The sequence below is a fragment of the Melospiza melodia genome, chromosome 5, assembly GCF_035770615.1.
Source record: "Melospiza melodia melodia isolate bMelMel2 chromosome 5, bMelMel2.pri, whole genome shotgun sequence".
NCBI lineage: Eukaryota > Metazoa > Chordata > Aves > Passeriformes > Passerellidae > Melospiza > Melospiza melodia.
The window spans coordinates 23,359,032-23,386,762 of record NC_086198.1 but is presented as its reverse complement, the minus strand read 5'-3'; the positions used below and the strand labels follow the sequence as shown (position 1 = coordinate 23,386,762).

The window sequence follows — 27,731 nt, the reverse complement described above, 5'->3', positions numbered from 1 at the left end:
GAATGCCTAAGATGGCAACCTATTTCTCTTGGTGGCTCATTTTGTACAGTACCTACCAAACAAAGATCATATTCCATGACTAGAAATGGCAGTAAAAATAAGAAACGGCAAAATGTACTCTGAGGACCTAATTTTGCTTCAGTCCTGTAGAATTGCATTTTGCAGAGAGCTGAGTCCAGACTTTTCAGCTGGAGAAAGGATGGATGACAGCCCTTTGAGCATGGGCTGGGGGAGTGAGCCCCATCCTTCATCCTGATGGCCAAATGCAGAGCTCAGTGCTCCACACCTTGGCCTGTGCCTAACCCTGCAGACATCTTTTCACAGGGCAAAACAGTACAGAGAGGAAAACTGATCCCTCTGTGAGTGGAGATTTCACCTGGTGTTTTTCTGATGTGGAACTGGACTAATTAAAGTGGACTCACGAGGAAAACATCCAGAGTGCATCCTGATGGCAAGAGCACAGCTCTGTAGGAGTGTAGGGGCAGCTGCCACTATCAGGCCAGGGTGCACTGTCAGCCATTGGGTCTGAAATAGCCCTCAAGAACGTGCAAAAAGTGGAATTTTTTGTGTGTTAGTAGAACTAATTGTGTGTGAAATAGCCCCCAGTCTCCAGATTCTGAAATAAGAAATAGCACGTCGGGGTTTTTTGGTTTTGTGGTTTGTTTGTTGGTTGTGTTTTTTTGTTATTTCTGGAGAACTCTGGATGTGTCTGATAAGTAGGCAAGGTGGGACCACTTGTGGCTTCCTGTGTGAGGACTTTGTATCGATTTTGGTGCTGAGCACTTTGGGAATTGCTGCCAGACTGGAATGTACCCCCATTTGTTTCCGTGGCCCCACCACATCTGAATAGCATAATCCCAAGCATTATATATGGCAGACTTTCATTTCTGAATAACTAAGCAGCATGAATACTGCTTTCATTTGCACTGGCAGGTGATTAATTGTAGAAATTCTGAGTTCTGTCCTGAAGCTGGGATTTTTATGGGATCAAAAATTTTGGAAGGTATCAGGGAGTAAGAAAGCTGACAATTGGGAAATAATTTAAGAAAAAGGGTGCATTTTCAGTCAGTGGTTGTAAAAGCTGAGCATGAGCATGTCAGGATAATGCTCACAGGAATTTTTTTACTAGTATTATTTGTTGCCTAATTTTTCTGAGCTGGTCACACTCTGTTAGGGAGGCATCTGTTAGAAAGGATGGTTTAAACAGAAAAGGATGCTGAACCCACCTCTACAAATGAGTTTGGGCATATTTACATCTAACAGAGCAATGCTGTTGTCATATTTTGTAAAAGAAAAGGTTTGTGAGTATTTAGTAGGTGATGAGTGCATTTATTATGCATTAGCACGAGAGAGGTCTGAAAGAGAAACAGCCCTCCTGGGTGCTGTTACCCTCTCCTGAGTAACACACAGGATTTATTAAAGGGTACAAGACTGGAAATGTCTTCACAGATATATTTGTAGCAAAATGGAAGTTCTGCTGCATGTTGCTCTCTCAATTAAAACCAAAGTTTATCTGCTGCAGGGGCCAGGAAGGGTTTGGGAGATGCAGATTCTTTGGGGCAGAAAGGTACTGAGGAGTCAGTTCAGTAAGGTTTCAGTGCTCATTTGGGCCCTGCTGATGGAGTGATGTTGGTTTTGGTGTGGCATCTTACAGCAAAAATATGCTAGATATATATAAAATGAAAAAGCAATGCAAGCAAACTTCTGCTAGATAATAAAGGTTTGTAACTTTGTCCAAGCCATAAATCTACCTCTAATGCTGTTGCTAGAATTTTATATGCTGCCTTCCCAGGCTCTTCAGTCTGTGGCATTGCCTCACAAAAAAGGTTGTGACCAACAGCTTTAAATGACCAAAAACTGTATGATGAGGGATGAGCAAGCTGTGCTGAGGTGCCTCAGTGCAGTGAACCTCCTCCTGTGTCAGCAGCTTGTGGGGGGATATTCCCTTCTTTGGATTTTTGAGTAGCATGTTCATTGCTTTTTATTAAACCAGAGGGACTCCTGATGGAAGCTGCAAACTGCCAGGCATGTTTTCCTAGTCTGGTCACATCAGATATGGGTCATGGCTGTGCAATCTGTAGGGAAGCATAGTTTGGGATGAACAAAAAAAAAAAAACTTGAAGTTATTTATTTACTTCTTCAGGTTACTTCTTGCAGATACTTTCCTATGGGAGGGTGACAAAAGATTTGAATTTGTGCCATATTTCTGTCAAAAATTGCTACATTATTTTGCATTCTTGTTGTCCTGACAAAGAATAGTTTGGTATTTGGAGCATTCTTGTTTGGCTACAGGGGACACACAAGTTTTCAGGCATCTGTTATTCTGGTCCTGTGAGCTCTTATTTCTCCATTTTATCTCCATTAACTTAGTGCTTTTCCTGCAGAGGTTCTGTAACATTTCTAGGTTGATGAAGATTAATAACACCACCGTCCCAAGAGTGTCTGGGGACTGCACAGACTCTTACACAGCTCCAGCAAGCTCTGCTTTTTCTTTTCCTTCTGAATTCTCACTTCACTTGGTTTCCTCCCTCTTACTTTTTCATTTGTCTGCTTTTTGACCCCCTGTCCCTTTTGTTTGGATAACAGCAGCTCCAACTTTTCCCCAGATCTCTAATTTCTTTCTTCTTTCCACCTTTCACCTCTCCACACTGTTACACATCCCCTTAGTTATCTCCATCAGCTTAAAATTTTTCACCATTGATCTGTGCAACAATTTCCATTTGCAGTCAGATGGAGCATTCCCAAACTCCAGCTGCCACTTTGAAGCCCAGTTGCAGGGTCCTGGCATGGTGGGCTGCTCTGGGGATGTATCACACACAGAGAGGGGAAATGCAGGCTCTGTCTCATGATCAGTAGATGGAGGCAGGAGAGCACACTCTTGCTCCAGGCACAGAACTTGGTGGTGTATTCTCTTTCTTGCCTAAATGTTTCTGGCTATCATTTTTGTGTATTAGCATATTTTAATAATACCCAAATACTCTGTGATGCATTGACAAATGCAAAAGATGGGATCAAATGTCAGGTTGTTTAAAGGATTTGTGCAACAGGAAAGAGAGATGAATAGAAATAATGAGAGAGTGCATTTTATACATCCCCTATGTTCCAGCCTTAAAGCCTGACTTTGTGAGGCTGCAAGTCTAAAATCATGAGAGAAGCATAAGAGGTAACAGGGGGATCTTGTCTCATGTTTTTGGAGCTGCTATACCAATCACTCATCAAACAGTTTTGATAGCTTTAGCTAATTTCTGTTCAACACCTTGTTAGTAAACAAACAAAATATCTGCTGCAGAGACCAGCAAATGCAATTGCAGTGAATAGATCCACTGTAAGACACTTAATAGTGCCTTGTGAAATGATTCAGGATTTTTCCTTCTGAAACTGTTACAGCTGGAAGTCAGAGAAAAGAAAAAAGTGGATAGATGAGGACAGCCTGCATCTGCTCCAACAGCAAATTTTTTCAATATCATCCATGAATAGTCAATACATTAATAAACATATTGGTAAGCAATGACATGCTAGTGAAGTAATAAGAATGGCACAGGAAAATTAAATTGCAAACTAAAAAGCACTATCAGAACACTTGGGAAAATCAACCTTTCTAGTCTCTAAAGTGTTTAAGTATCAAGCCTCTAAGATATCAGAATATATAATTAAAAGAGATGATTACCCTTAAAGTCATCCTCGTCTCAAACCAGGAGAGTTTAAGATACCATGGAGAGAAATAAAACCCAACAAAGTGTAATTTTTCAAATGCAAAGGAGGAACCCTCTGCATCCACAAAATGGTGGTTGTTTTAAAAACTCCAGGTCTGTGCTTCTAAACACCTGTGTGCATTTGACTGCACATAGAAGATTTACAGCCAGAGAGATCTCTAATATCTAACCTGAAAACAGGTCTGGTCTGGGAGACAGGAGACTGAGCAGACTTTTGCTGCTGGCTGCTTTTTGACAGTCATTTCAATATATATAGTGGGAAATATTCTGGTAAAACTGCATTCTCTTGGAATATATCATTTTATTGATTTATTTCAATCAATTCAACTTATTCATTTATTCACGGTGTTAGAAGGAAAAAGAAAATTATGTTGTGTTTAAGGAGGGAGAGAGGAGAAAGGGGACCAGTTTGAAGCAGATCAGGTGGTCATCCTGGGCAATTGACATACAAAAGCAATTCCTCAGAGGCATGCCAGAACCCCTGATTAACTTTTGTGGGATTAAACCATGCTCATGCCGACAAAACCCTGAGGTTGGGATGTTTAGGGGGTTATTTTTTTAAAGGATAATTCCGGTAAGCAGAAAGTCCCCTCTGCACAAGGTGTCAGGCTGCACCTCGTGCACCATGGTCTGGTGTCACCATGTGAGCAGAGGCTCTTGGAGGTGCTTTGCTTTTCCATCCTGAAGTGTGTAAACTACAAATGTAAAGCTAAAGTTCTTCTGTTAAATAAGCAGAATGTTTCCTTAGGCTGAGGAGTAGTTATAATTGTGTTTTTTCCACCTTTTATTCTCTTTAGTAAATTGCCATCAAGCAGTTTATGTCTCCTTGCAGTTGAATTAGGTGGCAGAGTTGTCCAGTATGAAATTGTGACTACAATAAATTGAGTTTCTTTTCAAGAGCCAAGCTATGGGAGGAGAGCATTAAAGTGCCACGTGGAGTATTTTAAGAAGCATTTTAACTAGACTGTAATCACATATCATTCTTCTATTCTTTTGCATGAAATAACTGCTCTAGATAGGCTGCACAACTCCCTTCCTGAATTACAATGGCAGGAGAGAATTGTTTACTATTCCCAGCTCTAAAGCTTTCCTGCTGCATGGGGGCTGATTGGTGTTTATGGCTGTTTGCAGAAGGGCTATTTAATCAAATAAACAGACCCCATTCCCCACTGAATGTAAGAGAGGGAGAGATATCAATCCCAGGGGCTGTATCGAGATGGGTGGAAAACACAATGCATCTGTAATGAAAAACCCAGCAGATATCAGCTGTATTATAAAAGTCTGTAAGGGTTCTGGTCATAGCATCAATCAAAGGGTGGAAGATGGTGTTGTTCTATCTCTCTGACCTCAGAGCAGGATTTCATTGTAATGCAGCCATGGTTTAACCCCAGCTGGCATCACAGCCCCGCACAGCCACTCTGTCACTTCCCTTCATTTCAGGATGAGGGAAGAGAATCAGCAGAGTAAAAGTGAGAAAACCCATGTCTTGAGATAAAGACAGTTTAATAAGTAAAGAGAAAGCCACAAAAGCCATCAAAGCAAAACATGGAGTCCGTTCCCCGCTTCCCACCGGCAGGCAGGAGTTCAGCCATCCCCAGGAAAGCAGGGCCCACGTGTAACAGGCACACCTTGGGAAGGCCAACACCATCCCTCCGAATGCTCCCCCTTCTTCCCCTGGCTCCACATGCCCAGCATGATGTCACATGGGGTGGGATGTCCTTGGGCCAGCTGTTCCAGCTGTGCCCCCTCCCAGCTCCTCATACACCCCCAGCCCCCTCATGGTGGGGTGCTGGGAGGGGCAGGAAAGGCCTTGACACTGTGCAAGCTCTGCTCAGCTGTAATGAAAATATCCCTGTGCTATTGGCACTGTTTGCAGCAGAAATCCAAAACATAGCCCATACTAGCTGCTATGAAGAAAATTAACCATCCCAGTCAAAACAAAGATAAACACTTTTCTAGCAATTCTCACCCTGTAAGTAAACAAATCTAGGGCATGGCCCCTTCCCTTTAGTGACTCTTGTTCCTCTAACACGAATTCCCAAGGAACCTCTAAATTTCTCTTCAGTCTTCCATTCAGTCCTGGATGCAGTTCTTTAATACTCTGTTTTATAAGATATTGATGGCCAAGACATGTCTTGTGATTGATCTAAGATACCGCAACATAACTTGGTCCAAAAAAGGTCTGAATTTGTTACCTCTGGAAGACACTGAAAACAACACTTTGTGTCCTGCAGCATGGAGAAATGGCATGGCCTTGCTTTCTAAACTGCATGTGGTCAGAAAAATGTGACAAAGCCAAGTTTGAAAACCTTTACATTTTGTTTCACACCTGGCAAGAGTTCTGAGCACAGTCATGTTTCATGTGACATTAAAGTATGCGCTTGAGAGCTGCTGGGCTGGGAACAATACTCTGTCACCTCATTCATGGGTTTTCACTGAGAATTGGTACAATAGAGGGACACCAGTCTGCTCATCCCTCAAAGAGGGGAGGCTCACAGCCAGTGCATGCTCAAAAGCAAAATTTGACATGAAAAATATTAGGTGGCCATCAGCAGCACTATCTAAAGGATCAAAAATTTGGCCTCAAGTGCTAACATTTTTCCCAAGTCATGTCTTTACACCCAAGTTGTTGTATGAATCTCTTGGACTCCAAATGTTGCGTTTCACAGCATAGTCAGGAGGCAGCACACAACAGTGTAGGTGCACATCTGGCAGGTGTAAACAGCAAAAGCAGGAATGTTTCCTCACAAAAGGAAAATGCGAGCATTGGTTAATGAATGTTTGCAAAGTGCTTCCAGTCCTTCAGACTATGCTATTATTGAACTGAACATCTTTGATTGTGCTATGGCTGTGCTGAAAGCTAAATGAAGGAGCTGATTTTCTTTAAACAGTATCTTATTCTTGATTAGAGTGATTATTAAATCGTTTCAGATCTAACAAAGTGAGCAGCAGATGGAACACAGCAAATACGGGGGAAAATGTGAGATTTCAAAAAAGAATCGAACTAGGCAAACCCAGAAGTAATTCAAAAGAGCTCATACCAAAATTCTGGCTAATATAATGACATATAGCATATTTCTGTGAATTATAACAGTTGTAGAAAATATTCAGGATATTATTTTGTGTTTTGATACATGCCAATAGCAATCTTGAGTTAGAGAATTGTACTTCTGAAGACATCCTCTCATGTATGGTTTTGAGAGTCTCCCCACCTTTTTAGACACTATGGTGATTTTGAAAAATTTAAATTTAGTGGAGTGAAAATACCTGCCAAGCATGTAGCTAAAAATCACATAATTTTTTTTTTGTATCTGATGGATTTTGCTACGCTTCTTGCTGTACCTCTCTCTCCCCAAACTAGTCTCCTGCTTTATAAGATCTTGAATTGCCCAATTTAGCCTTTAATCAGCTGGCTTCTCCATCTTCCTCCAACATCCCACCAAAGGTTTTCTCTGTCTTCCTACCATACCCTTTCTCATTTCTTCAAAGTTAATTTCTCCCTACATCCAACATGAAAAATCTTTAGCTCAAATTTGGCATCCATTGGAAACAGTCATTGGTAGACCTCAGCCCAATTTGTATTTCCATCCACCAATTGCAAACTGGCTTGGCTGCTGCAAACCTTGTGAACAGAGTTGCAAAGGGGAAATCTCCTGACAGCGAGAATTATTAAACATAACCTTATATCACATCCACATCCACTCCTGGCTGAATGAAGACAAATTACAACCAGATAACAAAGCTTGCAGAAGGTTTGTTTTTAATTCCTTTCTGGTACTAGTCCAAGGCCTGGTGGAGTTTCTTCAGTCCCCATAGAGTTTCCCATGGTGCACTTTAAGACTATACTGCCTCAAATTGTATCAAATTGTATCCTTTCAGCACTTATATTGCCCATCTTCCCTTTATTTTAGTTATTACTATTCCATAAATATTTAAAGCTAAGAGGAGGTGACAAGTCTCATGTAAATTTTTTAACTGCAGTTTTGATCTCACCTTTATCACGTTATTCTCAACTGGTAGATTTCTTTTTTTTTTTTTTTTTGTTATGCTGTTGTAATATTTTTACAATCTGTGATTTATGTCATTCATTCAGCTCATGCATTGCCAGACCTAAACTCTAGTGTGTGCCCCATGCAGGGACAGAGTAAGCCCATTGATCTGATTATTAGTTAATCACCAGCTGCCAAATGTAGATGCCTGTATTGGGCCTCCGATTCCCATTGTACTTGCATTATTCAGCTCTAAATAATTTGAAATATGACAAAAAGGAATAAGTGCAACTCAAAAGAAATTTCAAAAGAGACAAGAGAAAATATTACTGTCATTTTACCTTCTTCAGCTCTAATATAATATGTTCTTCAGAGATATGTCATCCGTAAGATAAAGGGAATATACTTTTCTGGCATTTTATTTACTCTGCTTTGTTATATACATGTTGTGAGTTAAAGTTTTTCCTAAAATTTAATGATACTGTATTGGACTTGACATAGATGTAGGAATAATATTTTACCTTTGTGTCTGATGATGATTTTATAGAGCTGCACACAGAAAGGAGCTGTATCTGCCCCCAGAGCACTGCACAGCTGCAAGGCTGTTTGTACAGATGCAGGCATGCAGCTGCTTTCCCTGAAAACTTGGTCAGGCACTTAGCACCAGTGTGTCAGAAGCTGTGTAGCATCTTTTAGTACCCCTTAACAAGTGAAGAGAAAATTTGTGTCATCGTTTTCCATTTAAAAATCCATGCTGAAGGAACAAGGAACGTGACAATAATATAGAACTGGGCAAGTAAATTATTATTTTTCTGCTTTGGCAGTCAGTAAAGGCCTTTCTCCACCCTTGCTGCTGTGCTGGCAGCTCATGTGTTCCTGTGCAATGCAGTACCTAATTTTTTGAGAGCCAGAGAAAAACTGCAGTTCTTCCCTGCAGTTAGGATACATGTGTCCAACACAATGTCCTTCTCATGGGAGAGTCCTGTAAGAGAAGTTGTTTTTAAGTTAGGTTCTGATGTAAATGTAGCTAGCAAGCAACAGCTGTGTAGACATTCATTCTTTAGACATAGTCCAACTTGTTTTTTAGTGAAATAAATAAGACAACACTGATGAGAATACATTTCCTAACAAGGTGGTGGCCTTTTTCAAGCCATCCCTTCACAGATGCTGGGTGATAGCAGCTACACATTGGATGAAGTGCTAAAATATTGAGTCTATGATTTTATTATGATGCTATTGCATATGGTTTTCAATTTCCTTTCCCATAGTTTGGCGCTAACTAATGAAATTATTTCATTCCCTCAAGTAAGATCTTTACTGGTGTACATGATTGGTTGGGCACTTAGCTGTCCACACTGCATGCACAAATTCCTGATTTGCAAGTGCATTGTTCAACTAAGAAAATCTCAGTTGATGTTCCTGATTCTAGCTGAAATGCTCCTTCATTTTAAAATGGCAAATAAGTTCTGATTACCTTGTATCTTCATTATGAAATTTTCTTCTCCTTCATAAGTACTTTAACTCTACTTTTCTCATCACTCATTTCAAAAATACCTTGGCTGCCTTTGTATTAACGTTGTAGGACTAGGACAAGTAGTTGATTTTAACCTGATTGTACTCTATTTGTATACCCAGTGACAGGGGGTATACAGATCAAATTCAAATTAAAAAAATAAGTAAGACAGAGTGACTAATTGTAATGTGTGTTTACCAAAGAACTATCCTGGTTTATGATACAGTGAGATTTCTCAGCATATTTTGTCCAAGTTTGAATCTGACCGGCTTAGGCGACACATAAAGAGACATAAATTTCCATGATTTATTATACTTGGAGGAAGTCAAGAATGGAGCAGGAAACACAATTGCTTATTGTTTCCATTGATACATATTTAGATTTTTATAAGATGGCTAAAATCATGGCTCAAGTAAACCAGAGTGAATTATCATTACGGATTTATTCACTGGAATATAATCATAATTGAAACTGAAACTGTAAGGAAGAAGGTATTTTATAAAATACTGTGTAGTTTCAAAAGCACTAAAATTGTCAACATGTCATCATAGGATATAATAATATTCAATTATAATCTCTTTTATCAAAATGGATTTTTTTTTCATTTTGAAATGTTAATCCATTGCAGGGAAAGTAATTCCAATTGAAGTCCACTTTTTGGAATAAAATATTCTCCAGTTTGGATTTTTTTTTACTGTTTTTGGTACAAAAATTTGGAATGTTTTTCCTTAATTCAAAATCTTGAAATTCCTTGTGCAGGAAGATAACTAATTTCTGTCCAGCTCAATCTATCACTTTCAGCAATTAAAAGTTCTGTGTTTAAAATTACATCTCTGAATTTCAATAGTCCCACGTAGGAATTTCTGTTGACTCCTGTTCCAGGAGAAAGAAAGGATTAAAAATCATTCATGAAAAATACTGGTTCTGAGTGACTCCTCAAGCTCAGGTGATTGTTTTTCAGTAATTTATTTCTTTTCAGATAATGTTTGGCAGCTGTTTCTCAGTGCTGTCATCTGTAACTGATTTCTGGCACCTGAGCTATGGTGTGGGCAGGTCAGGATGAATTGGAAGCAAATATAAGGGAAGTGTGTGAGTTGCACTGCACTTGTTATTTACAAAGGTGTGCTAAATGAATGTTACAGCCCTGGATAAGTGGAAATTCTTGTGGCCAGAGATGAACTGCTCTGTATGTTTGAAGGCAAAGGCTGTGAGTATTTCACTGTGTAAAGATGAAAAAGCCCAGCTATCTCCTGAAATTACAGGAGCAGTAAACAGTAAATCCCTGGATGGCTGTGGAGAATGTTTAGGAGCTGTTTCACTATTTTGGGCGCTGTCTGAACTTGAAAGTCCTTCTGTGTACTGTTTACATCTTTATTTACCTTTGCACATACAGAGCTTGGGTGCCTGCTCCTTTGTCTGGCCTTGCCCTGCCTGGCAGCCTTGGCTGTGCCCTGTGAGTGACTCCAGCAGCATTATTTGTATTCTCTGTTTTGTCTGAGGGGTTTGACTTGCTAGTTTGTGACTGCAGGCAGGGCAGCAGGGACAGGAGCTAGCTTCAAAACTTACAGGGACTTTACGTGACAAGTTGTTCTGTTGTGTCATCTTCTCAGTTGTCTGCATGGTGACAGCTAGAAGACAGCCTGAACTGAGTAAAAATGTGACTGCACTGGGCTTCTTCCCCCAGCCACAGCTCCTGATGTCTTCCATGGGTCCAAAACTGCAAAACAGAGAGAAAACCTTCATAGCTCAAATCTGTAATGTTCTCCTTTCCTGTGGGTTCAAAACACCGTCTTGCAAGAATCAAAATGCATTCAGCAGTGGGTGTCCAAGGACCTGACAAACCAGTCACAAGGGAGGGTGTACTGGCATTAAAAACCAGTCTGTGCTGCAGCCTGAACTTGCAGCCTTGCAAAAGAAATGCTTAGAGACCCTCTGGCAGCCTTTATTGAGCTCTCACGGAAAGGGAGTGCCAGGTGTTGTTGAAAGGTACAAACCAAAAGGGGTGGGGACAAATCTCAGTTTCCTTTTTTCCATGCTGCTGCACTTAGAAGATTCACTGCTAGAGAAGAGAAGTGGTTTCATGCAGGTTTTCCAGAGGAAGAGGAGGCTTTTGAGGCAGCCCAAGCCTGTTTGCAAGCAAAATTATGTGAAAGCACTGGGCTTCATGATGCAAATCAGTTCCTACACGCTCCAGCCCAAGCTTGTGCAGGTGCCAACAGTCAGTGCTGTCTGTGTCCTGCAGCTTAGCAGAATGAGGGGAAACATGCAAAACTGCTTAGCAGAATGAGGGGGAAAGAAGGGCTGTGCAGCTTTTCTTTTGAAGCTTCAAGATTCTGTGTCTGGACCAAGCTGGCTCCTTCCATATCTGGGCAGGAGATGCTTATCAAAAAGGGAAGAATAGAATGGTTCTAAAGAAGATAGTTAAATTCTTTTGTGAGTAGTGGGACATCTTGAATCCTATTACCAGTAGAAAAGTGGTCAGGGCTCGTGTATGAGGAATATAAAAAACTGGAAGATAAGTCAGTTTCTTTAAAATAAGTTTCAAAAATGAAAGTATTTCATTTCAAATGAGCTTTTACTGTAGAATTTTTCAGTATCACTGGTAGTTTTGCAAAGATTTTTCTTGTGGTTAAAGTTCTTTTTCAACTGATGAATGGTTTTGATGAGTAGTTTTTTGACTTTTAATGATTTTTCTCTCCTTGCACTTGGTATTCAGTAAGCATGTCTTTGAAAAATGAATCTGCCCAAGAATTGCAGTTAGGATTCTATTCTAAAGAAGGGAAGCAAGAACCCTTCAGTGAGCATCATACTGGATTGATTTAATATAAAGAGGGATGCTGGTTTTCTGTATTCACCTCTATTTAACTTCTTTATGGTACTTTAATCCACAAATTATTTTTCTTACCCCAATGAAGAGTATTGACCCATGTACGTTTCCTTAAAAGTTCTTTTATTGGGAATTAACTGCCACAAAAATATTATCAGAAGAGGGGAATCACTTCAGCAACATTTGGTTTAAATTTGCCCCATTATTGAGACTGCCATTTGGTTGCCATAGATCTCATTTTCTGAAGTGCTTTCATATAATTTTTGTATATGACCTTCACTACTGATACCCTTAAAATAGTATGCATTGCTGTCTGCAGCACTTAGTTGTCAAAAACAGATGAAAACTGGCATAATAAAAAAAGATATTGCTTCCTTACCTTTCAAAGGCCTGCTTTGCTGAGATTTATTTTTTCTCTTGTGTCTCTTCTATCCAAAATGAATGTTTGCTGTAGCAAACCTGTGGTTTAGCTGTGTGTCAGTGATCAGCATGATCTGCTGGTTTTCAGTGCTTTGCTGTGGTTACCTGAAGAAGCAGCTGCCTCCGTTCTCCCACCACCCTCAGAAATGTGCCTTAGATTGGCCTCCACTGTTTAGGTCCACTTGTTATTTTCTTTCTTGTTAACTTACAAGATACCTTTAATTGCAATGACAAAATGTGAAGGTGCTGAGCACTGGGAAAGTTCTGACACTGTGGTGCTCCCTCGTTACAGAGCTCTCATACCTGAGTAATTCCTATTCTGGGTCAATTAAAAGATCTGCCCAGTGGAACAAGTGAACATGTAATCATGAGGTTTTTCTCAAGAAACTGATGGCAGGTTGCATATGAGGAATTAATCCTTTTTCTGATTAAGTTTTATGTGTAACAAATAGATATGCTATTCAAGCTGATATGGCACTGTAGTGAAAGATAAACTTCATACTGAAGAGGAGGTGAGGCTGGGATTTCTAACCTCTTCTTTCTTCCCCTAAGCTTCCAGGTGTTTCATTTTCCTGCTGCTGTTTGCACCTGGGCTCAATGATGCTCTGAGAAACTATTCCACACTTCTCTGTTTGAATAAGTACAAAGAATACATTTCAATGTTTTACAAATACAGGCCCTTGAATTTAAATAACTTTCTATAGAATCTGCAAAATTATATATTAAAGGTGGTGGTAGTAGTAGTAGCAGTAGTAGTTGCTGGTTGCCTTGATGACTGAATAGAGTTTTATATGTATACAGATATATATATGAATTTTTATTCTGTGCTGTAATGCTGCTATGGGAGTTCAGCTCCTGTCTTGCAGTGCAGAGAGCTGTCAGTCAGATTCCCTGACTGCATGACTGCATTTCACTCTTAAGCCATGCAGATCAGCCATGCATGCTGTCCTGCAAGAGTGTGGGGCAAGAAGTGCTGAAATTGTACTTTGGATGTATGGAAAGATTTACTTTTGTAAATCAGTGGGGTCTATTCAACAAAGCTGAAATGTAAGGTTTTATGTTACTGGGATCCAGATAGAAGTCAGCCAGATTTGTGCCCTTTGTAAACAAAACCAAGACTTGAAACCTTGGTCCCCTGAGGAAAACAGAGTAGCAAATAAGAATTTCTCTCAAGGCAGATCCGACTTCTGCTGCAGCCTGATAAACAACAACTTCATTGGTCTCTTGCAAGAGGATTATGGAAAGTGTTTTCCCCTTCTGCTGAAAAAACACCCTCTCTTGTGAATGCTATCAAGCTGTTTGCCAACACCTGACAATGTGAAAATCTAGATTTAGGCTTCTGCCTCAGAATTCATCCTTTCCTTTCCCCACTTTGGAGTACAATATCCACATTACCTATACCAGCTCTCGCTCATCTACTTGCAAATGTTCATTCAATCTTCTCTCCTCTCCTTCATTCCTTGTGTAACAGCAGCCTTGCAAAGCTGTTTTGTAGAGAGGAGCGCAGCCCTCTGCAGGCTGTGGACGCTGCACACTCGCTGCACATGGCAAGAGTGTATCAAAAATGTGATTTTTGTATTTATACATGCCAAAGTCTCCGCTGCAGACTGATGGGCACAGGTCTAGCTAGCAGCACAGGATGGTGCTTTTTCATCTCTGTAGTCACTGCAGTGGAATGGCCCATTCTGGAGAACAGGACCCTCAAATTCTTGTAGGGAGCAGGTAATTAATCAGTGTCCTTGATTGGGTTTAGGTCAGAGCTGGAGCTGCTGCTGCTATGCTGCAGAGGAGACTGCTTCTGTTTTTGGCTAAAATACAGCAAATATTGCAGCTGGCAACTTCCTAGGCAGGGAAAGGTGTTCAGCAGCTGGCACCTGACTGATGATGGAAAGGAGTGGAAACAGCACCACCACTGTGTCTCAGGAGTGTAGGCACAGGGTGCTCAGAAAATGGGCTTCAGCAGCACTATCCAATAACTTTCAGATTTTCTTCTAGAAAATTAGTATCATTTTAATCAGTTTAAACTGAATATTCCCTGGCCTTAGGAGTTCATTGTTTTTATAACAGTTAACACATTTTATGTACAATGAAATATTTAAAAGCGGTCTGCAGGAAAAATAACAGCCATTTCTTTTTAACCTGCAATCTATTGTGGGTTTTGTGGTTTTTTTGGTTGTTTTTTTTTTTTTTTTTTGTTCATGAGGATCCTTTGTATTTCTTTTATAGAGGAATTCAAAATACAGAAAAGATATTATCCAAGAAAACAAGTATGATAAATTACAGCAATTGGTTGCTGTTTACTTACAATTTTTTTTTTTGAAACTTAGCATTTGCTAGACCTAGAAATGTGCTTTTAGAATGCCAGAGTTGTACACAAATACATTATTCAACTTACTGTGCATGAGTGGGTTAGCTGTAACAAGAAATACTATCCATATCCCTCTTCCCTCTTGGCATAAAATATGTGCATATGCAACAGTGTAATGGCTTTAAATGTTTTCCTCTTATAACTCAATGGGCTTTTGGTGGAATCATCCAGGATAAATTTTAGCTAATCTCTACAGACAGGGCTTCAGCAAAGAAAAAATTTTTTAAGTGTTCAGTGATAGAAAATAGAAATATAACAGCCCTATAGAGGTAGTTTTAACATGTATGTGCTGATGACTCCTGTTCTGTGAAACAACCCTTTTCACAGTAACTCCTCCTGAATTGCTCACAGGACCATGAAGTCAAGTCAAGCATTTCTGTGTGGAACCACACCTCCCAGTTTCACTTAATGACCTCTGCAGTGCATGAGTTCAAAATGCCCTGATGAACAACCAACAGTTTCAATTTTGCCTGGTTTTGTGGGTGGTTTTTTTTATCCTATGACAATAGATATCAGATACTCAAAGTGTTTTTAGCCTCTGCCATAGTGACAGGCAGGAAGACACAGGGAGGGGCAGTGAAGTGTCATTTCTCCATGCCCCAGTGGACTGAAGAGCTGGGGGTGCTGCAGAATGATAATGTGCTGCCCTCCTACAAACTCCTGCCTGGCCATCCAGGGCTGCATGGCCATGTGTGAGCAGCATCCAGATCTGCCACCATCCTGAAATGTTCTTCTCTCTACACAAAAGGCAAAAAAAATGATGAGGAAATGTAGAAGCAGGGGTGCAGTTCTTATGAGAGTAGTGAGTTAATGTGTCACAAGGATCCTTTTTTGTTTTTTTCCCAATGAGATTCTGCTTTCATTTAGCTCCCACATATGGCTGAAAGTAAGTTCCTTAACTTTTTCTCATAGTACAGAGCTGGAATTTTTGCTGTTGATTTTGAGGCCCATAGCAGAAGTCTTCTGCATAGCTATTGAAGAGCTGCAAAATATGTGCTTCCCGTGGTAGGAGGGAAAGAGGGATAAAAGTTTATAATTGACATTTTGTCCTGAAATTCTCTTGTCCTTTTACAGAGAATATAATCTCCTCTTTCCATAGAGTAAGTGCAAATCTGTGAAATAGCAGCAGTATTTCAGGTATGCTATACTCTGGCAAAATTTTATTCTTAGTCCTTTAAGCTAAAACCAGTCTTGAGCTGTGTGAAAGATCCCTGGGCAAGGAATTTAGACCAAGTCTCAAAAGAAGAGTATGCTAAGAAGGAAATCCTATAGCTCCAGAGCTGGCAGATAACTGATTCTCTCTTAGTGAAACAGGTGTTTCTCACATGCATAAAAATTAAGAATTGGAGACAGTTCAAAAGCAGTGTCACTGCTACTGGGGGGGCTGAACTGATAGATTTGCAAGCAGAGATTAAAGAAAGCTACATCCAGCTCAGCTGAGTAAAAAAAAAGATCCATCAATAATTGAAAGATGTCAGCCTCAAAGTGTGAGTGAGTATTTAGAACTGCAAAGCAAAAATACCTAGGAATGACATAGGAAAGTTATATATTGAAAAAAAAAAAAAAGGTAGTAAGACCAAATACACTGAATAGCAATGAAATGTTAGATCAAGAAGTAGTTCTCTAAAGAGAGGGATTGCAAGCATGACAATTACAACTTAGGTTTGCTCCATGGTTTTGAAGTCCTGAGATTTGTAAGTGGATAGGGCAAAAATGCTAAAAAGAATGTGTTTTAATGCATGGAGCAATCACGTGTTGAAGGTAGGTGATGGGAATGATCCCTTCTGGCTCTTCAATCTCTTTTTGTGCCCCATGCACTTTAACTGAGGCTCATTGTGATGTTATCTATGAAAAGTAATAACTTCATGGGAACCTGAACTGTGATATTATGAGCTCTGTTCTGAGGATCTTACATATACCACTTCATCACAGATATTATTGACAGTAAGTGCTTTCACCACTCTTATATATTCTCTTTGTGAGTTGTTTTATAGCAAGGCAGCTAAATCAAGGGAATTTTTCCTGACCAGCTGAGCTGCTGATAGGTCTCCTTACAAGCACTTAGGTGAATTCAATGCACTAGGATGATAAAAAGGCGGGTTAGGACAAAAGCGGATGTCAAAACATAACCCTCTGCTCCCTCCATCACCTCAAAGGTTATGTCCCACATGTAAAATTACTTGAGTTTTGAACCCCACTTTCCCTTAATTCTTTTGTTCAGAAAGTCCATTTGATCCTTTTCAGGATTAATTTGCCCACTTCTGATCCTCTTCTTTTGTCTCTTATTTCCCTCCCTTGTTCTCTGCACATCATGATCCTTTTTCAGGCTGAGTCATTATCCTGTTAAATTCTCCTAGGAAGGGCTTTTTTCTCAGTCATGCTATTTCTTACTCAAGTGGTGCCTGCAGGAATATCAGAAAAACCCATGCTAGGAAGAGCTCTGTGAGTGGCACTACCTATAGGACAAGCATACAGGTTGTATTGTTTGTTAACTGCAAATTCACTTCTATCCCTTATTCCCTGCCTGTTTAGATAAACCGAAACCTTCACTGGGAGGAGAGGAAAAACATTCTTGACAATTTCCAGAGCCTGAAGATTAAAACTGGCCCAGTCCTGCATTTATTTGTGTGTGTGTTTGTGCACTTTGAAAAGAATTTTCTTTATCCTGCAAGTCCTGTGGAGTACACAGATAATATGGCTCCCTTTCTGCTCCAAAATCTGCACAAATCCTCCCCCTGCCATGCCTACAGATGGAAATAGGAAATATTCCCTTGCCAGGCCTGCAGTAAAAAGGAATGTGTCCCAAATGCAATCATTCCTTGTGCACTACATCTTGTGAGCAAGCAGACGGTGTGGCTTGCTTCAGTAACTTTTATATGTAAACAGTCTTTAAAAACATAATCTACATTGTCAAAGCCTAATCTAAATGATGTACTGACATTGCTTACTTTGATATGCTGACTTGGTTTTGAATTCTCTCTGGATTGCCTAGCCCCACATGGCCTTTTTGTGTTTTGTTTACTTTTCACTTAGCTGTCACGTATTTATTCCCATTAGATGTACAAAGTCAATGGATTCAGCCTAGCTTTACAGCTTAGTTGCCTAATACAGCACAGGGAGAAAGCTAAATGAAGCCAAGCAGAGGGGCAGGAAAAAAAGCAGAGGGATTCTTCAGGTCTGACATAGAGACCAAAGAAAAGAGAAAACCAGCAAAAGATCTGGGTCCGGTAGAGCACCTGTAGATTACTGTTTTTCAGAAAAAAACATTATATGTCTGGAAAACAGAAATTAATTTATTTGTATAGACTGAGTTTCTGGTTTAAAGGCTTGCTTCTGAATAAATGCCTAAATTTTGTATACATCACATAAATTTATTTTTTTTTAAATCTGGATTTGTTTCAAATGTGAATGGATGGGGAAACGTTATTTTAAAAACTTTTTCAGTGTAATGAGCTGGTTGGATTTATCTTAGTCAAACAGTTAAAATGGCTTACATGAGCTTGTTCTGTGAAAATCTTTGAAGATATGTGAAAATGCCTCATGCTGAGAAAAGTAATCCCAAAAAACCTACTTGGTGTGATCTTACCCACAGAACCCATAAGGCAAATGGGTGTTTGTGAAGTCTGTCACAATTTGGAGCATGGCTTAAACGTGGACCATCCTGAACGGTGGTCTTCCTTCTGGAAAACCATGCTTCTCCCAGTGGGAATACCTACCCTCCCTCCAAATGGTCGTTTTTATAGCATTGACAGGGATTTCATGGGACATTTAGTGTTGGGGGAGGGACTGTGGTGTCTCCTTTGCTCTTGGAAAAGGGACAGTCCCTATCTCCTCCATGGCACTGCGTCACTGATGGCACGTTGTTCTTAGGTCACATTCTTCAGTTTCAGCCGAGGCACTCCAGCCCAAGCCCTTTGTGGCAGCAGTTGGGCACCCAAACTTCCCTTCCCTTGGAGAGCAGACTGTGCTGAGACTGCCCCATTTCCAGGCGCACCGAGCTCCTTCTGGCCACCCGCAGCCTGAGCTTTCCCTGTGTTTGCCGCAGGTGAAGCACGGGAACTACGCCTTTGTGTGGGACGCGGCGGTGCTGGAGTACGTGGCCATCAACGACGCCGAGTGCTCCTTCTACACGGTCGGCAACACCGTGGCGGACAGGGGGTACGGCATCGCCCTGCAGCACGGCAGCCCCTACCGAGACGTCTTCTCACAAAGGTAAGCCTTTGGAGCTACCAAGGGAAGCTTTCTCTCAGCTCTGGAGCCTTCTCCTAATTTAATTTTCGGCAAAGGAAAAACGTGTTGTTCTTGTGATCCATTTCATTTCTTGCCTACGCATTCATTTTATCCGAGACATTGAATTATTCACTTTTCGAGAAACTGCTTTAAAAACACTTTGTGTTGCTCTTATTTGAATTGTTTCTTGTTTCTTTTGAAAAACATTAATGAGATAAACTCAACCTCATTAGCAGGAAAATGAGGAAAGAGTTGCTTCATTTGTTATAGAGAGTCAGCATAACTCAACCCTTCCTAGTACAGAAGCTGCTTCTTAAAAAAAGTGAATTTGGACACTGATGGGAAAACTAAAGGGGATGAACAAGAACATTTGATGTTTTGGTGGAAGGACCCCTATTAGTGCCCAAAAGCATAGGTGCTTATCCCCATACTAATTGATCTCCTGGACCACAAAAGTGCCCTCTCTAGAGATGCTACTGGTCCTGTGTTTCTACTGGGATCGGAAATACTAAATTAATTGTATGTATTGTGCCTTTGCATATGTATTTCTGCTTCACTCCAGCATTGATTCCTAAATCAGGATCTGTATGAAATGTAAAAAAATACTACTATCTGCAGTTTTACGCTTAGGAGAAGACATGAGCTAGTCTCCTGACCCTTTTTTTCATTCTGTATCTGGTCTCTCAGCCTGGTTTCTGTAGGTTTGTGTTATGTGTATGAAGCAAAATTTTACAGTTGCTGCAATAGGATTTCTGTTATGTGGCTGCCAGGTAAACATACAAACCATGTTTAATTTGGACTGTTGCCTTTGCCTTTGTTCAAAGACTGTGGTGGGGGAGAAAGTAGCCAGTAAGTAACACTGTGCAGATCCAGAGGAATCACTCTCTGCTCACACAAACTTTAAGAACAGGGAAGACTTGGATTATTTCAATCTGTTCCATTTTGGGGGTGACATTGCTGAATTTTGTGCTAACATAGCAGCAACATAAAGAATTTCACAGGATCAACAAAAAAATTAATTTTAATGAAACATGTATATGCTTTGTATATTACAAAGAGTATTAAAGGCAAATATTTACCAAATACTCTCGTATTCTGGCTCTCGAGGCTGGCTCTGCTTGAAATCTCTGGCACTCTACTGTTAGGGATCTCTATGCAAAAAAGGGAGTAGGATTCCCTCCTCTAATCCTCCAAAGAAATTCTTCCACTTATTAGAGTTCTCAGGGGCTTGTCAAGGTGTTATGTCATCCTCTCCACAGCCTTATCCCTGTAAGTTTGAGTACAAAAATTGGAAGACATTAGGGAATTTCAGTGTCTGTCTCTGTTGCCAAACACAGTGAAACCGCCAAGCAACGTGGCACGGCTCACACCCACATTTTTCCTGCCCGCCACTGCTGCTCTGCAAGCCAAGGTGGATGCATCCCACGTGCCCTCAGAGACTGCTTGTGACAGGGTTTGTGTAGTGGGTGTAGCTCTTGGCACAGGGGGAAGTGGTTATGGCTGATTCTGGTCAGGGAGTTCTCCTTGGTCGCAGTACTGGGCACATGGAGAGGCTGGGTTACAGCTTCTTCTGATACACTGCCTTCAGCCACTCCTGGCTCATTGCTCTGTGCAGGCCTGACATTTCCAAGTACAATTTTATTTCATAAGACAATTTTGGCTTTTCAGTGTGTTATTATATCTTGGAGCTATAGGGAAGCAGAAGGAAGCATAAAAATTTGCACATATATAGGTATTTTTATCTGAGGATCTTTGAAGCAATACTTAAATATTAGCATCTCTCAGGAAAGCAAATGCTATTTCCACTTAATGCTTAGGGAATCCATAGCATCAGGAGGCTTAAATGAAATCCCAAGGTCATATGTTGTCCCCTGGTGGAATCAGGGATCATAGGCACTCATTTTTGATTTCCTGCTCGAGTTGTCAGAGTTCAGGGAGATGAAGAAAAGGATTATTTGTCAGATATTGGGCCACAGGAGGATCTGGATGGATATGCAGAACTTAGCACTGGTGAGAAAATAACTCATTGCATTAGGAGGAATAATGGCTGAACAGAGAAATTGGAATTTGCTTGGAGTGGTACTACCTCCTGCAGAATTTAGAGAGCCTGAGATATATATTCTGAAAATGTGTGTGCTGCTGTGCTTATATTCTTCTTTCTGTATTATGAGAGCATATTATATAGCATTTCTAATTATGTCCATAAATATAAATTTACATTTTAAAGCAATGAAAGACCATATAAGAACAAACATGAGAAAGAGAAATCATGCTTACAAGGTTTTGTTCTTAATACCCTTCTGTACTGTTCCTTGAGTTTACATCCATGTGGTTTTCATACATCATCCTTACATTTCTTCCTAATGAAAAGGCTCAACAACCTTCAGCAGCTGCAGCCTGCATGCTAAATAGAGAGAGAGGAATAGATTCATTGTATAGGATTAGCAAATGTTCACATGAATATTTCACAGTTTTAATGCTGCAGGGAACTGGTTTAAAATATATTGGCACTTCTTGATCTTTCCCAAAATAAATATATTCATGTGAAAATACAGGCCTTCTCTTTTAAGAAATTTCATATAAAGCCATAAGCTGCACAGTGTTAAATCCCTAGGGTGCAGCTGTGAAAGGTCTGGCAAGCTTACAGGAGAATTTGTTCTCTGTGCAGGAAGCACAGGCATGCATTTAGAACTTTTCAGTACCTTTTCCAAGCATACAGGTGATTCCCAGAGAAACAGGAAAAGAGACAGAGAGGTGGAAACACTCACCCCTTCTCCCTAAAGCTACACAGTGTGATCTGCAGTCAATGTAATGCTATGGTTAAGTTTACCAACAGGAAGCAGTGTCAAAAAAGGGTCTTTGAGGGTCAGAGAGGCAAAAAAAATCCCTTCTATGCCAAAACAAAGATGTGAGCAGCAGTGAGTGGCCTGACTGCAGTATGAGATTGGCTTTTTGCTGCACAGGGGTGGCAAAGCAGCCACACAGCATCTGGGACCAGGCCCTGCCTCATGCTTTCTCTGAGAGCAGAGGCTTTAGGTCCATCCTGACAATAGATGTGTGGCTGTAACACAAAGAATATAGAAAATGAGCTGGGTAATATTGGAAAGATGGAGCTGTCATAGCCATCCCGATGACTTCATTCATGTTGCAGATGTTAACAAGCACATCTGGCCATGGCACCAGGCAGCCAGGTGATGTGCTCAGGTAGATGGCTGTCCTCTTTCCTTTGCCACTAAGATTTAACCTTCTGAGCCACCAGCAGCCTCCAGGCAGCATGTCAGTTTTCCCTCTCTATATATTTTTCTTTCAAGATAATGACAGGGGCTGTAATAATAGGAACTGCCAAATTTCCTGGGAGAGCTTGAAAAGGATGTGTCTTTTGGTTCATGAGGAGCTGTGTGGTGACACTAAATTTGACACCTGTTAAGAATTCTTTTCAGCCTTAAACTTTAAAACTTCCATTGCACCCCTAGGAGGTATAAATATAATTGCAGGCACTTTTCAGAGTATTCCACAGGATGTCTGTGCTTCCTGCAGTGCTGCAGCAATGGCTCAGGTGCTGTGCTGGTGGCTGGCTTTTGGTGGGGGTCAAGGAGGGCTGGCAGCAAAGTGCTGGAATCCTGTTCATGTTCCCATTTTCTCTGTTGTTTCACTCTCTTCTCCTGCACTGCAGTCCCAGCTGTGCAGCACACCAGAGGCAAAGGGACAGGGAGCACTAATTCTGTGCCCAGCAGAGGCCAGCAGCCAGCTTGTCACTTAAATGCAACATGTCAGCACCCAAAACCACTGAAAAATAGTTGCTCTGCACTCCTCTTATCCCAAAAAGCACCCATGTGTTCTGCCCCTCTAGGTCAAAGGAAACAGTGACAATAGGAGGAATAAAAAGGAAAAGCCAAGCTTGCCTTTAGAGCCCACAGTGTGGGGCTCTGTCTTGTTCATCAGCTGTGTTCCCACAACTGCGCCAGCCAAGCACAAGCTCAGGGACACCTGAAGTTTTCTGTGTGCCAAGAGGAGCAGCAGCACTTCCATAATTCCTGGTGGTTCTCTGTGGGAAGGGGGCATGTGAGGGCAAAATGTATGGAAGGTACAGCTACCATATAGCAGAAACCCCAGTCTGAATTTGACATTATTCACAAAAAGTCACAGGGAATTTGTGGTGTTGCTAGAGAAGTCAGTCACATCCTTTTGTGCTGAGGGGGGAAAAGAAATGGATACTTATAATGATTTCCTCATGGCAAGCCCAAAGACACCTCCCTAGCAGCAAGTGGTGTGCTTTTGATATCCAAACTTTGGAGGGAAAGAAGAGAGCCATCAGATGGCATTTCAGACTGCCCCCTAGCAAACCATTAGCCAGCTGCTTTAAATAAATGGTATGGATATTCTCCTGTCCTTTTTACATCTCATCAGCAAAATCCTGAGTCTTAGAAAGTTCCTGCCCTGAGCCATAAATATGTGTTCTTCCTGTCTCCTCATCATTAATTCCTTCTCCCTAAATTTTCATTCTGTGTCTTGGAGGTCACTTATGTCCAAAGACTCCAGTGCAAGAAAAATTACTTTATTCCTAACTACCTTGATTTTTCTCTGCCCTTGGGACTATGTACTCCTTTCTTTGAGAAGACACCCCTATTTATTTTTTTTTTATATTCTTTTAATGAAAGCCCAAGCAAGTGTTATTATTCTTATTCTCTGACTTGACTTTTACCAGTATGTGGGAAGGAAGAGTTTTGGATTATACCCTAACCCTGCAGAGGACTAACAATAATGACATAATTGATTATTTCATTATTAAATACAGGGATCATCTGCAGAATAGTGGATGCCTTAGTAAGAGATCAACTTTGCTTTGTCTCAGTAGTGTGCTAAGTGAAATTTTAGTCTGAGCTGTATGTATAACATTCTGAAACATATACTGCCAAACTAGCAAAATCTACTTAAATCCACCCAAAGCACATTTCTTCTCATAACTTCAGAAAATTAAGCAACTCTGCAAGTTGGGAGAATTACTTGACTTCAGGCAAACTCCTGAATTTAAATAGAAGAGTTTAATTTTGAGAGTCTGCTCTTACATCATGTCACAAGTTCATATGACTGAAATTACATTAGTGAGAGGAAAAAAAATCAAAATTGATTCCAGGTTTCTGAGCAATCTGACATAAGACCCACTCTTCATTTATTCAGATATAGTCATTGCTAATGAAAGCCTTAACTTCAGAGTAGCACGTACTAACAAGGTAATTTCTCAGATAACCAGGATACTAAATAAAAATTAAACCACACCCAAGGTAATATTTTTTGACTATTCAAAATAACCAGTCTATCTTATTTTTTCTGACTTGTAGGGGTAAAACTGAGAATTGCACCACGCCCTAGGTCTCAAAACACGTCCATCTTCCTTTCTGCTGACCCAGGTCCTCCAGGACACACTGCATTTGCCCTTCATGCCAGGGAGCTCACGTTGAGGAAGGGCTGCTCAGGCAGCTCCTGCCACCTGGGGCTGCAGAGTGCTCACACTCTGCTCACCTCACTCCGGGCCACTGCGTCCGGCCTGAAACCTGCCACCTCAAATGGATTGTGAGAAAAGATGTAGCTTCGTTCTGATTTTTCAAAATGGCATCCAGTACTTCATGAGAAAGCCCTAACAGAAAGCTTTTGTTCCTCTGCTATTCTCTCTTCTTTTTCCTACCAAGCCCACAAGCGGCTGACCAGGTTTACAGTGCTCTGCAATCCTGTCCGAGCTCATTGCTCTTAGCTCTGCCCAAGGGCCAGGTGAGCTGACACTGTCCCTTTGCATCCTCTTCCACCAACAGCCTAATCTCCAGCCTCTGAAGATTCCTGCACTGTCGCCAGAAGGATTTCCTGGCTTTATTACCCCTCCCCTGTGGCTTGCTCAGCTTGGCTGTAGGACTGCAGAGAGGCTGTGGCTCCCACACATCACGTTGTGAGAAATGGCTTTATTGACTCCTGATGGTACTTGCGGGTCTCACTGTGAATTCACGGCTAGGAGCTGAACAGGATGGAGACGCCTACAGAAACACAGGCTTTAGCAAGTTCATCTCCCATGATATTAACTGATGATATAGGTTAAAGGATTCTGCAGCAGATTTGGAGTTTATTACATACACATAGTGAAAAATTACTCCAAACTTACACAGGCAGTGAGCAGATTAGGGCTTTTTAAAGATACCATAACATTATTCGATGGGCTAGGTTAAAGAATCATGAGGTAGCAGCACTGAGAAGAAGCATGAGAAAGAAAATCATAGGGAAAGGCATTAGATCTTCTTGTATTTTCACACAATACAGAGCTATGAGGAACGGAGAGCTGCCTTCCTCCTTCACCATGGAAAGGCACCTTGCATCCAAGCAGTGCTGTGGTGAAGGAAAACTTTCCAATTTGCTACATGATGGGGAACAAAGGTACCATGAAAAAGGCAGCTTTATTCTTTCTCTTTTCAATCAATCAATGCTTATTTTCAGAAAGGGCCCTACATTGTAAGTTTCCCTAAGGCAAGCCAGGTAAAGGCATGCTTTTGGGTATTAATTCCCCATCATTACCACCCCAAAGAAAACAGTCTAATTGTGATGTGTTAAATTACCAGTAGAGAGCACTTTGCAAGCTCTTTCTCACTACTTGCTATCCAATTCTCTACCCTGAGGCACCTCAGACTTGGCATGTAAAATGGCCAGGTATTACCCAGTGAGCTGTGCAGTACAGTCAGTGGAGACAGTGTTGCTCATCCAGCTGTATGGAAGTGACATTTATTGTAAGCTGAGTTGTTCGTGTGTTTTAAAGTTTTATGGAGTGAGTAAGTGCATGGCTGCAGAATTTGAAACTGCTTGGTTATAAATCTGATGACAGTAAAGCTAAAAGAAGTCTCAGTGAGTGGCTTCCCGCCAAGAACTTGCCTTTTATGAATTCCTGAAGCAAAGATTAGGTTTACCATCAGTGCACACTGTCCTGTAGTACAGGTTTTTTTCTTTTCTGACTGCCTTCTCTAATGTGTGCATCAGTCTGGAGAGGAATGGGTGTAAGTACTCACTCTGGCTCAGCTGAGCAGCACCATTGCCTTTAAAGTGGGGTGGAAAACAAGTGCAAAGCTTTCCCTGGAAATAGGAAGGGACCAGTCATGCAGCTGCCCTGATGATAGAACCATAATAACCCAAGCAAGGGTTTAGCCCACATACCCCATACCTGCTCTTGGCCTCAGTTCTCAAAACTGGTCAACCTATTTCACTTAAAATAATCAAGACTAGCAAAAGAGCAAAAAGTAATAGATCTTTGCTAACCCATTTTGTTGCCTTAAAAGGAAATTAACCTTTAGCTGGACCATAAAGCTCATTTTCAGCTAGTCCTGTTTTCCAGATAGAAGGCCTGAAAATAAAGGTTGCTTTCAAAGCTGAAATGAGCTTGATGGAATGACAGCTGGAAGGATTTATCCATATCCATAATCCATTTGCTTCCACCATTGGAATTGCTGCAACAGAGGCTATCTCAGCCTGCAGAGATTTGCCCTGCTGTAAAACACCAATCTCCTATTTGTCACCCTTCCTTGAATCATCAGTAAGCCAAGGTGCTAGCCTTGGTTGATGACTTCAGCCAAGTTCAGGGGTTGGCAAAGGGAAAAGGAGCATGGGGAAAGTCTCCAGAATGTAGAGCCAAGGAAGAGTGGTAGCAGGTTTCCTAGCAGAGCTGTCTTCCCTTGCTGAAGTAGGAAGAAGAAAGCTCATTGCAGGAACAGAGGGAGTGACAGGAAAAACAGTGAGGAGCTGAGCCCTCCTCAGTGATTCTTAGAGGGACGAAAAAATGAAGTCTTCCTTATTGCTCAGTTCCTTATAGGAGGAGGTTAGCAAAGTGAGGTATCTATAAAAACTATCCAGAGAAGGCTTCTGCTGTGTCTCAGAGCAATCCTATGGGGTAGGTTGGTCTAGGCTGCTCCCCAAGGAAATAATGAAGGAACTGGGAGAGGAAGCCAGTTTGCCCAGCAGGGTGACCAGTGTGTCAGAGTGAGAGTGGATAGGGATGTTTGGATTAGTATGAAGATGGGGTGGGGAAGCCTTTGCTCTCTGACTCCTGTGTAGTCTTGAGGAAAAAATGTTCTGATGATGAGCTATCACAAAATTGGAAGACCTCTGCCCAAACCCCAAGGAAGACTTGGTGGTGGCAGAGAGGCTTTGCAGGGTTGAAACAGACGAAAGCATTTGCTGACATGAACCAGCTGGATAATGCTGGAGGCTCTTGTTTGCACAGTGTGCAACAGTGTGGTTCATGTTGTGCTTTAGTGCCAGTGGTGTTAGGTTAGCCCACAGTACAGCAGAGCTCTGATCCCAGCCATCATAGTTTTGATGACTGTCCTAAAAACCAAATGCCTTTCCAGACCCGAGTTTTCCACTAAAACATGGTGTGCAAGTGGACAGAAATGACGATATGGCCAAGGAAAAACTGTGTTTGCCATTTTATTCATAAAACACTTTTGCAAAGTGCATTTAGTAATTTGCCATTGTAACCACCTGCACAGAGAGCTTTCGGGGCAGAGCTCTGACACTGTATTTTGTTCATACTTTGCTCAGCTAAAACTTCCATTTCTATGCATTTATTCTGCTTCACACATTATGTTATCAGTCACTTTCAATATTTCAAAGTCACAGCAGTCCTTTTCTGACATGCATTTGC

The 27,731-nt window shown here is 41.1% G+C and overlaps 1 protein-coding gene across 3 annotated transcripts in view; it reads left to right on the top strand.

The window, feature by feature from the left end:
* Positions 1-27,731, top strand: part of GRID2 (glutamate ionotropic receptor delta type subunit 2) — a 679,111-nt gene that overhangs the window by 593,780 nt on the left and 57,600 nt on the right. For all 3 annotated transcript variants that reach the window (XR_010027765.1, XM_063156612.1, XM_063156611.1), the window contains exon 14: positions 18,876-19,042. Coding sequence is in view for 2 of the 3 variants with exons in the window: in XM_063156612.1 (XP_063012682.1) it covers positions 18,876-19,042 (167 nt within the window). In the remaining variant the exon portion in view is untranslated. The remainder of the gene's footprint in view (positions 1-18,875; positions 19,043-27,731) is intronic.